The sequence below is a fragment of the Myotis nattereri genome, assembly GCF_964212035.1.
Source record: "Myotis nattereri genome assembly, chromosome: 3".
NCBI lineage: Eukaryota > Metazoa > Chordata > Mammalia > Chiroptera > Vespertilionidae > Myotis > Myotis nattereri.
The window spans coordinates 183,261,562-183,274,006 of NC_138077.1; the positions used below are offsets into that span (position 1 = coordinate 183,261,562).

The 12,445-nt window shown below is 43.2% G+C and overlaps 1 protein-coding gene across 1 annotated transcript in view; it reads left to right on the plus strand.

Moving 5' to 3' along the window:
- Positions 1-12,445, plus strand: part of AGBL4 (AGBL carboxypeptidase 4) — a 999,231-nt gene that overhangs the window by 952,699 nt on the left and 34,087 nt on the right. The window contains exon 10 of the mRNA XM_081087168.1: positions 11,689-11,841. Within this exon, the coding sequence (XP_080943294.1) occupies positions 11,689-11,841 (153 nt within the window). The remainder of the gene's footprint in view (positions 1-11,688; positions 11,842-12,445) is intronic.

Sequence of the window (12,445 nt, forward strand, 5' to 3'; positions counted from 1 at the left end):
GCCAAGATGAGTTTCCCGGGAAGAAAGAAACTGACATTTACTGAGGACCTACACACCCCCAGCTGGGTGGTTGATCAGCTAACCACCTCCTACAGGAGATGTCTCCAAATATTCAGGCCACACATCTTGATTAAATTCCTAATATGTTCCTGAGGGCGTCCTAGTTTCATCAGCCTTTGATTTATAATAAAGTAACATTAACTTTTAATTATGAAATTAAAATGTCCCTTGGCTCACACAGGCTTAAATATTATATTTCAGTCCATTGCTCAGTTTGTCTCATCCTCCTGTTCTTCCTGGGCTTCCTGGGAAGGTCTGGCTTCTCCACTTGTTTGTATGCCCACTCTTGATGCAGGAGTGGGCACCTGAATGACCCCCAAGGTCAAGGGTCAAGCAGAGACTTTGAGGTGGTGAGATGTAAGTTGGACTCCCAGCTCAGGCTCTAACCTGCTATGAGATCTTGATAAGCCAGGCTCTGAACTGTGTCTGAGAAATAAGGTCATGATCTCCTTTATTTCAGTCGATTGTTGACACAAATGAGTCAATTTGGTGTGACGATGGTTTATAAACTCTACAAATGTATAAGATGATGATTATTGTCAATAGATGTCCTACTGAAAAAGGAAGAAGCTTCCATTTATGTAAGATGGATCCCTCAGCCCTCTCCCATGCCATATAGCTCCTTCACCTCTCCTTAAACCTTTCACTGCACATGCAATTGAGCTTGAGGTCCATATTCCTGGTGCCAAGTACGGCACCTGCACTTAGTATCGCCATGTGATGGAAAGAATATATTGAGAGTATAAAATGGCTGCCAGACCATTTGCTAGGTGCAAAGCCTGTTACCTCATTTAACACTCCGGTGAGGTTGGGATTATTTCCCCCAGTTTTTAATTGAGAAAACAGGTTCAGAGAAGGAAAGTAACTTCTCCAGGTCATAAAAGTATACCCATGGCTAAGCTGACACGAAGCCAAGACTACCAGACCCCCAAACCACACTACTCTATCATCGTTATCATGGTCAAGGTCAACATTGGGGTCACCACTCTCTGCTATGGGAGCAGGAGACAGAGGATAGGAGTTCTTCTTTTCTCCTGGGAAGGTCTGCTATGAACCCAAACTTCCTGTGCTGAGCCTCTGGTCTGTCTGACTTTTCCAGGCAGAGATGGAGGAGGGGATAGAAGCAAAGGAAGGCTCCCTCGCCAGCCAGGCCAAAGCTGGCTCCTCTTGGGTCCTTACAAGGAGGAGATGCAGAGATGCTTCCATTTACATGCAGGTTTTACTGCTCACTGATGAGTAGGACTGGAAGAGCCAAACTGAAAGCAGAAATATGCTTTTACTTCTCACCCTGCTGCTACTGGTGCTTTCCCTGCCCCTACCTGAGCATTATTTTCATAAATTCCCTTTGTGTTGTGAAGTTTATTCTGCTGAGACCAAAGAGGCCACAGGTATAGGGGCTGGGCCATTTTGAAAGGCTTAGAGAGGAAGCCCTTCCACTCAGGTTTGAATCTCAGCCCTGCCACGGGCAAGCTTTGCCTCAGTTTCCATATATGATGATAAAAGTACTTACCTCATGGGATCATTATAAGAATCATTACAAGACCACACATAGGAAGCACTCAATAAATGACAAGCTTCCAATGTGCCATCATGGTTAAGAACAGGGACTGTGGGGCTAGACTGCTTGGGTTCTGCCAGTGACCACTGTGTGACCTGGGGGTTCCCTTGCAAGTTATTGAACCTTTCAATTTCTCCATTTTCTTATTCATAAATGATGTTTCTATCTGATAGGGTTGTGGGAGGATTCAAGAGTGCCTGGCACAGTAGGAAGTGCTGTGTTGTTACTATGATCCTCCCTCCAAAGCTCCTCTGAATGAATCTAGGCCTTAAGACTCCTGTTATCACCCCCCTCACTGCCCCTTCTCCAAGTTCAGAATTCCTGGTCCATTCATTCATTTATTCATTTAGTCGCTCTGCAGTTTCTGTGTGTACATTCTGTGTGTACTGGTATATGATATACCCTGGGGACTCAGAGGTGGGCCAGAGTTCACAGGTCACTCCCTCCTTTTCTTTCCTGTCTTGGTTTTCATGAAACCACTTAGTCCTTGCTTCATCCTACTTCCCCAGCCACCCCACAATCTCCTTTGCTTTTTTATCTACCTAAACTCCCAACTGTGGTGGGCCCCAGGCTGATCCCAGGACCTCTTCTAGATCCACACTGTCTCCCACAGTGTTAGGTAGCACTCTGTGTGCTGATGACACCGCCTTCCTATTTGCAGTCCAGTCCTCTCCGCAGGGCTCCATTTTCACACATTGAACTGCCCACTGACACCTCCTGTGTGATATCCAGTATCGGAACCTTGAGTCCCTCACTACTCTGCCACCTGGGCTTCATCCCAGGCGTCTCCATCTCTTTACATAGCACCACTATCTACTCACTTGCTCAAGACACAAACCCTTGATCCATCTTTGATTCTTCCTCCAAATAATCCATGTGCAGGACCTCTGGAGGTGCAGCCAAAACATCAAATGTGGCCTTTTATTTTCATCTCTCCCTCAACCACTCCGATTCAAGCTACTATGATCTCTTAGGGAGACTGTCTATCTTCCTCCACTGATGCCCCACTGACATCCACTTATCTATACAATAGGCAAGGCAATCCTTTACAACACTCCCCCCTCGCCCCCCTGTTAACATGGCTTTCCACTGTCCATGGGATAAACTCCAAACTCTGGCCCCAGGCCCTGAATGAGCCAGATGCTGGGAACCTCTCTCCAGGCTCACCTCCAGGTGTTTATCATGATCCAGCCCCTGGCCTTCCCCCTGGCCTTTCCACACTTGTCCTTGCTTCAGGGCCTTTATCTTGACCAGAATTATCTTGCCAGCCTCTTGGAATGGCTCGTTCTTCAAGGCTTAGCTCAAATGTCAGAGACCTTTCCTGATTACACTATCTAACGTAGACCCTGCCCCATCCACCCAGTTACTGGTATTTACCACCCTGAGGCTTACCTTAGTATATTCCTTGCATGTGTTACAGTCTGCATAGTTGCTGTTCTGTGGTCCCCACCTGGGTACCAGTTCCTTAAAGGTGGGGATGTCATCTGTTGTTCACCCCTGTGAGAAATGGCTCACCTGTCTAAATTTCAAATGATGGACTAGGGAACAGCAGCATGGTGAAAATGAGATTTTTAATAACACTCATTTAATAACACTAGAGAGCAGGCGCCCATTTTACAGGATCACACATAAGGCAAGGAACATAGCCTATTTATTTAGGCCCTCCTCCAGTTCCTCATTGGCTGAGTACTCTTTCATCACCTATTTCCCAATAGGTTGCCTAGATCTTGCTGTCTCCCATTGGGTTATTTACAAAAAAAGAAAATGGGCTGGGGCCTTCTCTAGTTGCCTCTACCTCCCTTTGTCTAGGGGAGTCTTCCTAGGACATGTGCTACCAGCCACATGTACAGCTCTCACCCTCTCTCCCCCACATCCTGGTTGCTCTGGGAAATTCAGCAGCCACCTGGCCACCTGCTGTTTCTTTTCTATGAAGATAAATCAGAGGCATGTTTCTTACACCCCCAGGTTCTGGAACATAGTAGGTTCATAGTAAATATTTGTCAAATGGATGAACGAATGAATGAACTGGATGACAAACACTTTAACAGAAGGATATTTTAGAAACCTGTGGAGTTCAGAGAAGAAAGCTGCTGTCCCTGGGAAAGTCAAGGAAGGCTTCTTGGACAGGGGCCATTGGACCTGGCAAACAAAGATGAGCAAGCTGTTACCAGGAGGGGAAAGGAAGAGAGGAGATAGGCATTCCTGCCTGCAGGAATCACACACACAGAAGCACTGAGTAGGAGAACCAGCCTGTGCTTGGGAAGTTGCAGATGTGTTTGGGGCTGGAGTGTAAGATGGATAGAGGCAGGAGAGGAAGTGTCTGTAGCCCATCCCCCCAACTTTCCAGAGCAGGCCTGGTTTTGTCTTACGTGGTTGCCCCTCTTTTTGTCCCATAGATTCATCACATTCTAGTCTGTGGCAGGAATTTCTCTCCAGTCACATTCAGGGTATACTCGAGAGGGGAGGCGTAATACAACTTCTGAATTCTGGACTACGCAGGACCTTTACATGGTTTTGTTTGCTTTGCTTGGTTGTTTTTTCAAGAAAGAATTCTCAACTTTTCTGCAAACTTTTCTTTTCTGCCTAGGACAGTACTGTGACTTCCGTAAATACCTACTTTAACTTAAAAAAAACAACAACAAAAGAACCAGACTTGGAAGTATTTTAATCGATTATAAAAATAATAGATTTGGGTGTGTTTTGTTTTGTTTGTTTTTGCCTAGGTTCATGGGGAGACTGCTTTCTGGGATAAATCTCAGACAGGAAACTGTCTGGAAGGTCTCTAACACTCCTTGCTCCTCCCAGCCCTTGCCTCAATCCCTTTTGAGGAAGCTAAGCCTGATAGGATCAGCCCCCAGACCCCATTGTCCCCCAGCTGAGAGATGAATGATTCTATATAGAACTTTATGAATAGGTATGATCCAGGGATTGCCTTGCTACACACTGCAAGCTCCTAGGAGCTTGTAGCCAGAGGCCTGGGTTTGATTTTGCAGCCAGCTCTGCCGCTTCCTGCTGCAAAATCCTGGGCAAGTTCCTTAAAGCTCTGGGAGCTCCAGTCCCTCCTCTGTACGACTGGAGCTAAGCAAGCAGCTCACCCTTCTCAACTTGCCATGAGCCCTGCCAAGCTTCGGTTTCTCATCTCTAAACCTGAGATAAACCCCGCTGGCCTTCCTGGATTGCATTTCCCTTCCTGCGTTGGATTGAATCTGAGATAAACCCTGAAGTGAAGTGCTGCCCAAATGGAGGGACTCAGCACATCACAGCACCAGGCCCGGGCTTTGGCCTGTGCCCAGTGAGGTGACACAGGGCAGCAGCTCAGAACGTAGAAAGAAAGAAAAAAAAAATTTCCTCCCCAGTGTCTGGGTAGAAGCAAACTCTACACTAAATTATGTTGCAAATATGCCCTAAGGTAGTTTTAATTTTATTGGCACTGATTTTAATTTACTCTTTAGGTCCCTGACTGCAGGATGAGCTGTTTGGCTGCTGGCAAGGGGACAGCCCTTCATCGCTTGGTTTTAATTAAGGTTCTTAAGTTTAGAAGGAAGGAACAGAGATGCTTTCCCCACTTCCACTCTCAACCCCAAATTGTAATTAAGGGCCCCACATTAGTGACATGTCCCTTGCTCTGACTTGGCCACAGAAAAATACATCATGTGACTGCTGGGGGAACAATGTGAAATGTACCAGCTCCTTCATTTAATTCTTTCATCAATCCATTTTCTACTCATTTCTTTGCCAAACTAATGGCAACCTATTATATAGGAGACCTGGCTCTGACCTAATGGATTTAAAAAGTAACAATGTATGGTCCCTGTCCTGAAACAACTCACATTTTAATGGGAGATGGAAATAAAGTATTGTTATATCATGTGTAAGTACCATAAGAGAGATTTGTATCTTGAATTATGAGAGTGAAGTGGAAGCTGTTAACTCATCCTGAGGGATAAAATAAGGCGATTTGAATTGAGATTTTGTACCAGTCAGATGAATAATATCAGCTGCTATAACAAGCAATTCCCAAATCTCAGTGGCTTAATGCAGTAAAGGTTCATCAGAGTGTGATTCAGGTCCGGTGACTCTTTTGGCCATGTCCCTCCCAGTGTTCATTCGGAAACATAGGCTTCTTCCTTTTCATGATACCTTTGTTCTTATGTAGCTTCCTTGCATGAGAACAAGAGGGAATGTGGGTGATTGTATATGAGTTTTAGGGTCAGGCCTGGAAATGGCACTTCTCATGACTACCCACATCATATTAGATCCCAAATGGCAAGGGAGACCATGAAATGCCTTCCATGGTCAAGGAAAGGGAGATGGAATTGATGAGCATCTACTTAGTCTCTGTCCTAAATTTTAAGGCTGCATCAGAGTACGCCAAATAAAGAGAAAACATATCCCTGGCAGAAGGGAAATTTATTATGAATAAATGTAGGCATCAAAGTCATGAGCATAGCAGTTCCAGGTATCCTAGGTAGCTTGACGTGACTGGAGTGTAGACCATCAGACCAGAAGTAGTACAGGCTGAGAGGACAAGGACCAGATCATGCAGGGCCTTTTAAAATATTTTAAAGGGCTTGGACTCTATTCTGTGGGCAATAGCGCAGCGTAGAATGGTTTTAACTAGGAAAGTGACAGGATGTGTTTGCACTTAAAAAGATCATCCTGAAGCAGCAAGGACACAAAGGGAAAAGCTACTGCAGTAGAACAAGTAAGCGATAATGGGATGTGGACCAGACATGGTTCTGTCCTCAAAGAGCTCAGACAGACAGACATACGTATCAGTCAGATTAGGGCTACAGTAGCAAGTTCCAATATCAACACCCAAGCAAGAAGCTGCTTGGAAAAGCATGAGAGATTTATTTTAATTGAGGATGAGGAGAAAGCATGAAATGTTTAAGGAAGTCATATCTCCTCTATCTTATCCCGCAACCACTTTTAAAGATAAGGAAATTGAGGCACCGTGAAGAGTTGCTACTTGTCCATGGTCACAGATTCTATTAACATGGAAGCGAATTTAGACGCCCTGCTTCTGCCTTCCATGCTCCACTCTAACTGGGCCAGTACAAGTCTGTAAAGCCAGTGTAGGCGCAGCACAGAAGCAGGATATTGTTGGAATCAGCGTTTATGTCTTTGGCATTTCCAGAATAGTGCTAAATATGTGTAATGAAGAATAAAAAAAGAACTAAGAACTGAAGCTCAGACTCTATTCAGGTATCCAGACCTTTTTCAGCTTTAATTTCATTCAGCTCTTAGCATCTCAGAGTGGGAAGGGTTCTTAGAAATTACTAAAACTTTCACATTGTTTTGGAGGTACTAGCTAATGCAGTGAGACATGAAAAAAATTAGAAGCAGAAAAAGTGAAAAGGAAGAGATAAAATTACTACATACAGGTGATAAGATTACAAACTTGGAAAATACTGTCCCCTTTATTCACCCCATGTCCCCATACATCCTCACCTCTTCACTGTTCCTCAAACATGCTAAGTGCATGTGACTTTTGCATTTATTTCTTCTTCTTCCTAGAAGACTCTTCCACCTATATCCTCAAAACTAACTCCCTGATTCCATTTAAGTTCTGTTCTTCCAGAACCCCTATTATGTTCTGTTCCCTTACTGTGCTTTATTTGTCTCCATGGCATACGTGCCTCCTGATATAATGTATATTTATTAATGGATTTATTTTCCTTCTCTATAGAACGTAAACTCTTGTAGATTCGGAGTTTCCTGTTGTGTTCATTGCTGTATCCCCAGTGCCCAGAACACTCCCTGGTACATACCCCCGGTGCCTACAGTCCTGTCGGACACATAGTAGGCGCTCAGTGATTATTTTGTGAATAGGTAAACAAATGAAAGTCCAAGAAAATCAAAAGAGTACTTTATAAATGATAGTAGAATTAGTAAATTATCTGGGTAAAAATTTAACATGTTAAAAACAAGAGCTTTTATGTTTGTAAAGAACTATCAGTTAGAAGATTTAATGGAAGAAAGCATCACATACTTTATAAACTGCCTTGGAATCAAAAGAAATGTTCAGAGTTTATATGGAAAAAAACCAACAAACAAAAGAACTTTAAAACTTCCTGCTATAATCCCCCACAAAAATTGAATAAGTGGATAGTCAAAATATATTCTCGGATTGGATTGGATTAGATTGGATTGGATTGGAAGATTTAAAGTCATAAGAACCAATTATTCCTACATTAGTATGAAAATCTAATATAATTATATCACAAATGTTGAGAATATTGACAGAATTTGGGGGAGCAAGAAAACTAAACTCTTATAAAGATCGTACAGAAAAATATGCAAGAAAATACAGGGTAATTTAGGGAAAGAAGCATAATGAGAAGAAGCCTTCCACATATTAAAATACTATATAAACTTAACATAATCAAAACTTTATAGTCCTGACACATGCATAGAAAAATGATTAGAATACACTAAAAGCCAAATATAAACCCAAATACATACAAAAAAATGATATGGTAAAGATGGCTTTTCAAGTCAGTGGTAAAAAGATGTGCACAATTTAATAAGTAGTATCAGACAATGAAGTTTAATTCTTACCTCACACCCTACACCATGTAAATTAAAACTGAAAGGAAATATTTAAATATGAAAAAGTAATAGAGGAAAAAAGGAAAAATTTGACCCACAGATCACAAGAGAAAATATTGATAAATCTGTGTAAAAAATTAGCATTTAAAAATTTCTGCATGGCAAAAAGTACCTGTAAAGTCAAAAACAATGACAAATTGTGCAAAAAATATTTTTGTACAACACACAAAGGCTAATTTCCCTAACACCTAGTTTCTATAAATCAATAAGAAATAAAGCCCAACAATTCAGTTTTTAAAACAAAGGAAATGGACAGACAACTCATAGAAAAGAAAATACTAATAGTTCTTAAACATATGGAAAGATACTTAACCATATAATAAAAGGTAACTATACTTAGAGAAATTCAGATTAAAACTAACCTGAGATGTCATTTTTCACCCATCAAATTGGCAAATTTTACTTTAGAGGGAAGGTAGGGGAGGGTGGGGCAAGGGGGGAGAGATCAACCAAAGGACTTATATGCAAGCATATAGGCCTAACCAATGGACACAGACAACAGGGGGGTGAGGGCATGAGGGGGAGGTAGGGGGTAACGTGGGGATAAGGACACATATGTAATAACTTAATAAAATATTTTTTAAAAAAAGAAGAGGTCTCTCACACACACAAAAAAAACTTGATTTCACCCATCTCATCAAGGTAATTGACAATGAGACATTGTAATATATTGGTAGGAGTGTAAATTGGTCCTCCCAAGGAGGTTAATCAATATTTATCAAATTGCAAAAGTGCAGAGGACCCAGAAATTATTCTTCTAGGAATTTATCCTACATATAATTGTATATGTGTGAAATAGTATATATACAGAGTCAATCACTAAGACATTATTTGTAACAAGAAACGGTTGAAAATAAATGTCCATCAACAGGAGACTGGTGAAATAATTATATATATATATATATATATATATATATATATATATATGTTAAAAAGAATATATGGTTGTTATGTACTTAGAAAAAATACCTCCACGACATATTAAGAGATTAAAAAGTAGCTTTGAATGGTGTGCTCGGTGTGCTACCGTGTGTGTTGGGAGGCAGGGGGAGGAATGTTTGTGTTGAAACCATCTCTGGAAGGACACATGAGAGCCTGGTAACATGAGCTGCTTCTAGGGAGTGAAACTGGGTGTTTGCAGGACAGCAGTGGAAAGGAGATTTCTTCACTGTAAATACTTTCGTATATTTATATTTTTTACTTTTGAGCCATGTAAATCAATCAATATAATTCACCTGCTGGTCATTTAAACCACATTAGGTGCCAGGTGCCAGGATGGGGCAGTGGAAGCCACTGCAGGATCATTATCAGAAGAGCCAGGCTCTAGTTCTTGCTCCGGCCCCAATTCACTGGTGGGCCTGCAGCGAACATCCTCTCCGCTCAGGCCCGACCCGGGAAAGGCCGGAGAAGCTGGTGTCCAAGGCCCTCTCTAGCTCTGACATCCCGAGATGTAAAGTGCAGTTTTTCCTCCTACATTTCCTAAGTCATCTCTCTACCTCCTCCTTTCCTCTGCAGCTCATCAAAAGCTCAGAGAAAAGGACAAGCAATTGAAGAAAATAAAATTGCAAGAAGACTTTTATAGGGCTGCTGTTGAATCATTGTGTATTCCACCACCAAAGCTGAAAATGATGAGTTTAATATCACACAGAGCAGTGCATCTTATATGTCTCAAAAGACAGCTTATGCTACCCAGAAAACTGGGAGTGCGGCAAGGCGTCATGCTTCACTCCAACTCTGAGGCAAATGAAATGGCAGTCATCAGGCCCACATTCTAGAACAGTGGTTCTCAACCTTCCTAATGCCGCAACCCTTTAATACAGTTCCTCATGCTGTGGTGACCCCCAATCTCATTGGTACAAATTGAACATAATTAAAGCATAGAGATTAATCACAAAAACAATATGTAATTATATCTGTGTTTTCCGATGGTCTTAGGCGACCCCTGTGAAAGGGTCGTTCGACCCCCAAAGGGGTCACGACCCACAGGTTGAGAACCGCTGTTCTAGAAGCAGCATGGTTTTCGTTTGGTTTTAACTTCATTGGAAAGTGTCCCAAGGAGGGACAATCCTTCAAAGCATGGACTTTCCTTTTTTTCCCAGGACCACACTCTAGAAAGGGGACAGGCATGTGGCCAGGTTTTGCCTTGGCTGTTTCCAGCACTGGCCACTGATGTTGATAAGTTAATTGTGCCAGGCGTCCAGAAACTGGGTTTCAGTCCCAGTTATGACGTGAGCTTGGGCAAGTCCACTCCCCATTGGGGGCCTCTGATACTCTGAGGAAGGATTAATAGCCATGACTTGGACTGATGTATAGGAAGACAAAATTAGATTTGAGCGACATTGAAGATCTGAGGAGCTAAATATTCCTCAATTCCTACCAGCTCATTACCGTGTCTGGAGTCTTCTCTCTTGTTGAGTTCTGCACACAGATGCTGAGCAGCCTTGATGCACAGGCACGGGGCTCTTTACAGACAACCCCCTACCTCCGGGGGCCTCATAGAGGGAATGGTAACAGATAAACCACACTAAGCAAGGAAGTGCCTTAAACATGTGTAAGCAGAGAGCAGAGAAAGGCTAGTCACAAGGTGTGTTTTTTCCAGGCACTGTGTATATTCTATTGGGGAGTAGGTGTGGCATCATGAAATGAGGTTAAATAAAATAATTAACTAAGAGGTCATAGGTGAAGTTCCCAGAATGGTGCCTGGCATACATTAAATATGTAGTAAATGATAGTAACCATTATTGTGGTATTTGATTCTCACTGTAACTCTCTGAGGTTGGAATTAAAATAATCACTTTTCAACTAAGGAAGCGGAGGCTCAAAGTAGGACCATGATTTACTCCAGAGCCCTCAGCTGGAAATGGCCAGTCAGGGCAAAACCATAAGCAGGCCCAATGTAAACATAATTATGTTGCCTCAAGTTATTTCTAATTAATCAGAGAAACAAATTCTGCTATTGCGTTTAGTCTTGAGTGTGTTAACTGTTCAGGACTTGACCAACAAAAACCTCACTTCTTTCAGAGAACTTTGAAAAGGTAGCGCTCTCAGACCTGAGGGCAGGTGGTATTATATGTGAGCAGAAATTGATTCTCACTGTCTCAAACCCTCCAATCACATTGCAAATGGTTGCTAAATGGGCTGACAGGTAGGGCCAGCTTGAAAGAAAGTATGTGTGTACATGTATGTGCATGTGTGCATTTGTATGTTTTGTGTGTGGTGCACACATACATGTGTGTGCATGTGTGTGGGAGTGTGCATGTGTGTTGTGTGCGGACGAGTGTGCATGTGTGGGGTGTGTGCAATTGTGCATGTGTGTGGTATGTGTGCGCGAGTGTGCATGTGTGTGGTGTGGGGTGTGTGTGTGTGTGTGTGTGTGTGTGTGTGTGTGTGGTGTCTGGTTCCTTCAAAGTGTGCTCTGTGACCCCAGACTTCTCATTTGTTATCTCTCTCGACAGAAGACGAGCCTGGAGTTCTATATCGACATCCACGCCCACTCCACCATGATGAATGGCTTTATGTATGGCAATGTCTTCGAGGATGAGGAGCGCTTCCAGAGGCAGGCCATCTTCCCCAAGCTGCTCTGCCAGAACGCTGAGGACTTCTCCTATGTAAGCCAGGACTCCCTCTGACCGCCCTCTCTGCCTCTCCCTCAGTGCAGTTTGGTTTAACATTCACAGAACACCAGCTCTGTACCAGGTCATGCGTGGATGTGGATGATAAAGACAGAGGTAACAAGCCATGCCTGCCCTCAGGCCACTCCTCACCAGTGGGGAGGGAGACTCTGATGTGGCAGCCAGCACTTGGTTTGTCTGAGGAGCTGGCATTTGTGTAGTTGATCTGACTCCAGCATTAAGACAAGAGACTCACTGAGCAACTGAGCACCCAGCACATGCCAGGCCTGCTCCGGGTTGGCTTTCACCTGCCCCAGTTCCATCAGTAGGAGCCTGTCATGTCTGCAAAAGGGGTTACACGTGCACCATTCTCTTCCTTCATGATGCTTTCTGTGCCTCAGTTTCTTTGTCAGTAATTTGTGGGTGACAATTCCCTGCCCTGCCTGCGTCATAGCTTCCTGGGGGGACAAATGCAGCAATAGACTGCACTCTGCAGGCAGAAAAGACCTCAGCAGGCCCCAGGAGCGTGTTACTACCCACTTCACATGCTGAGGAGGCCTGAGAGACTGTAGGCTGGCGGTTAGAATAATTTGCAGCAAAA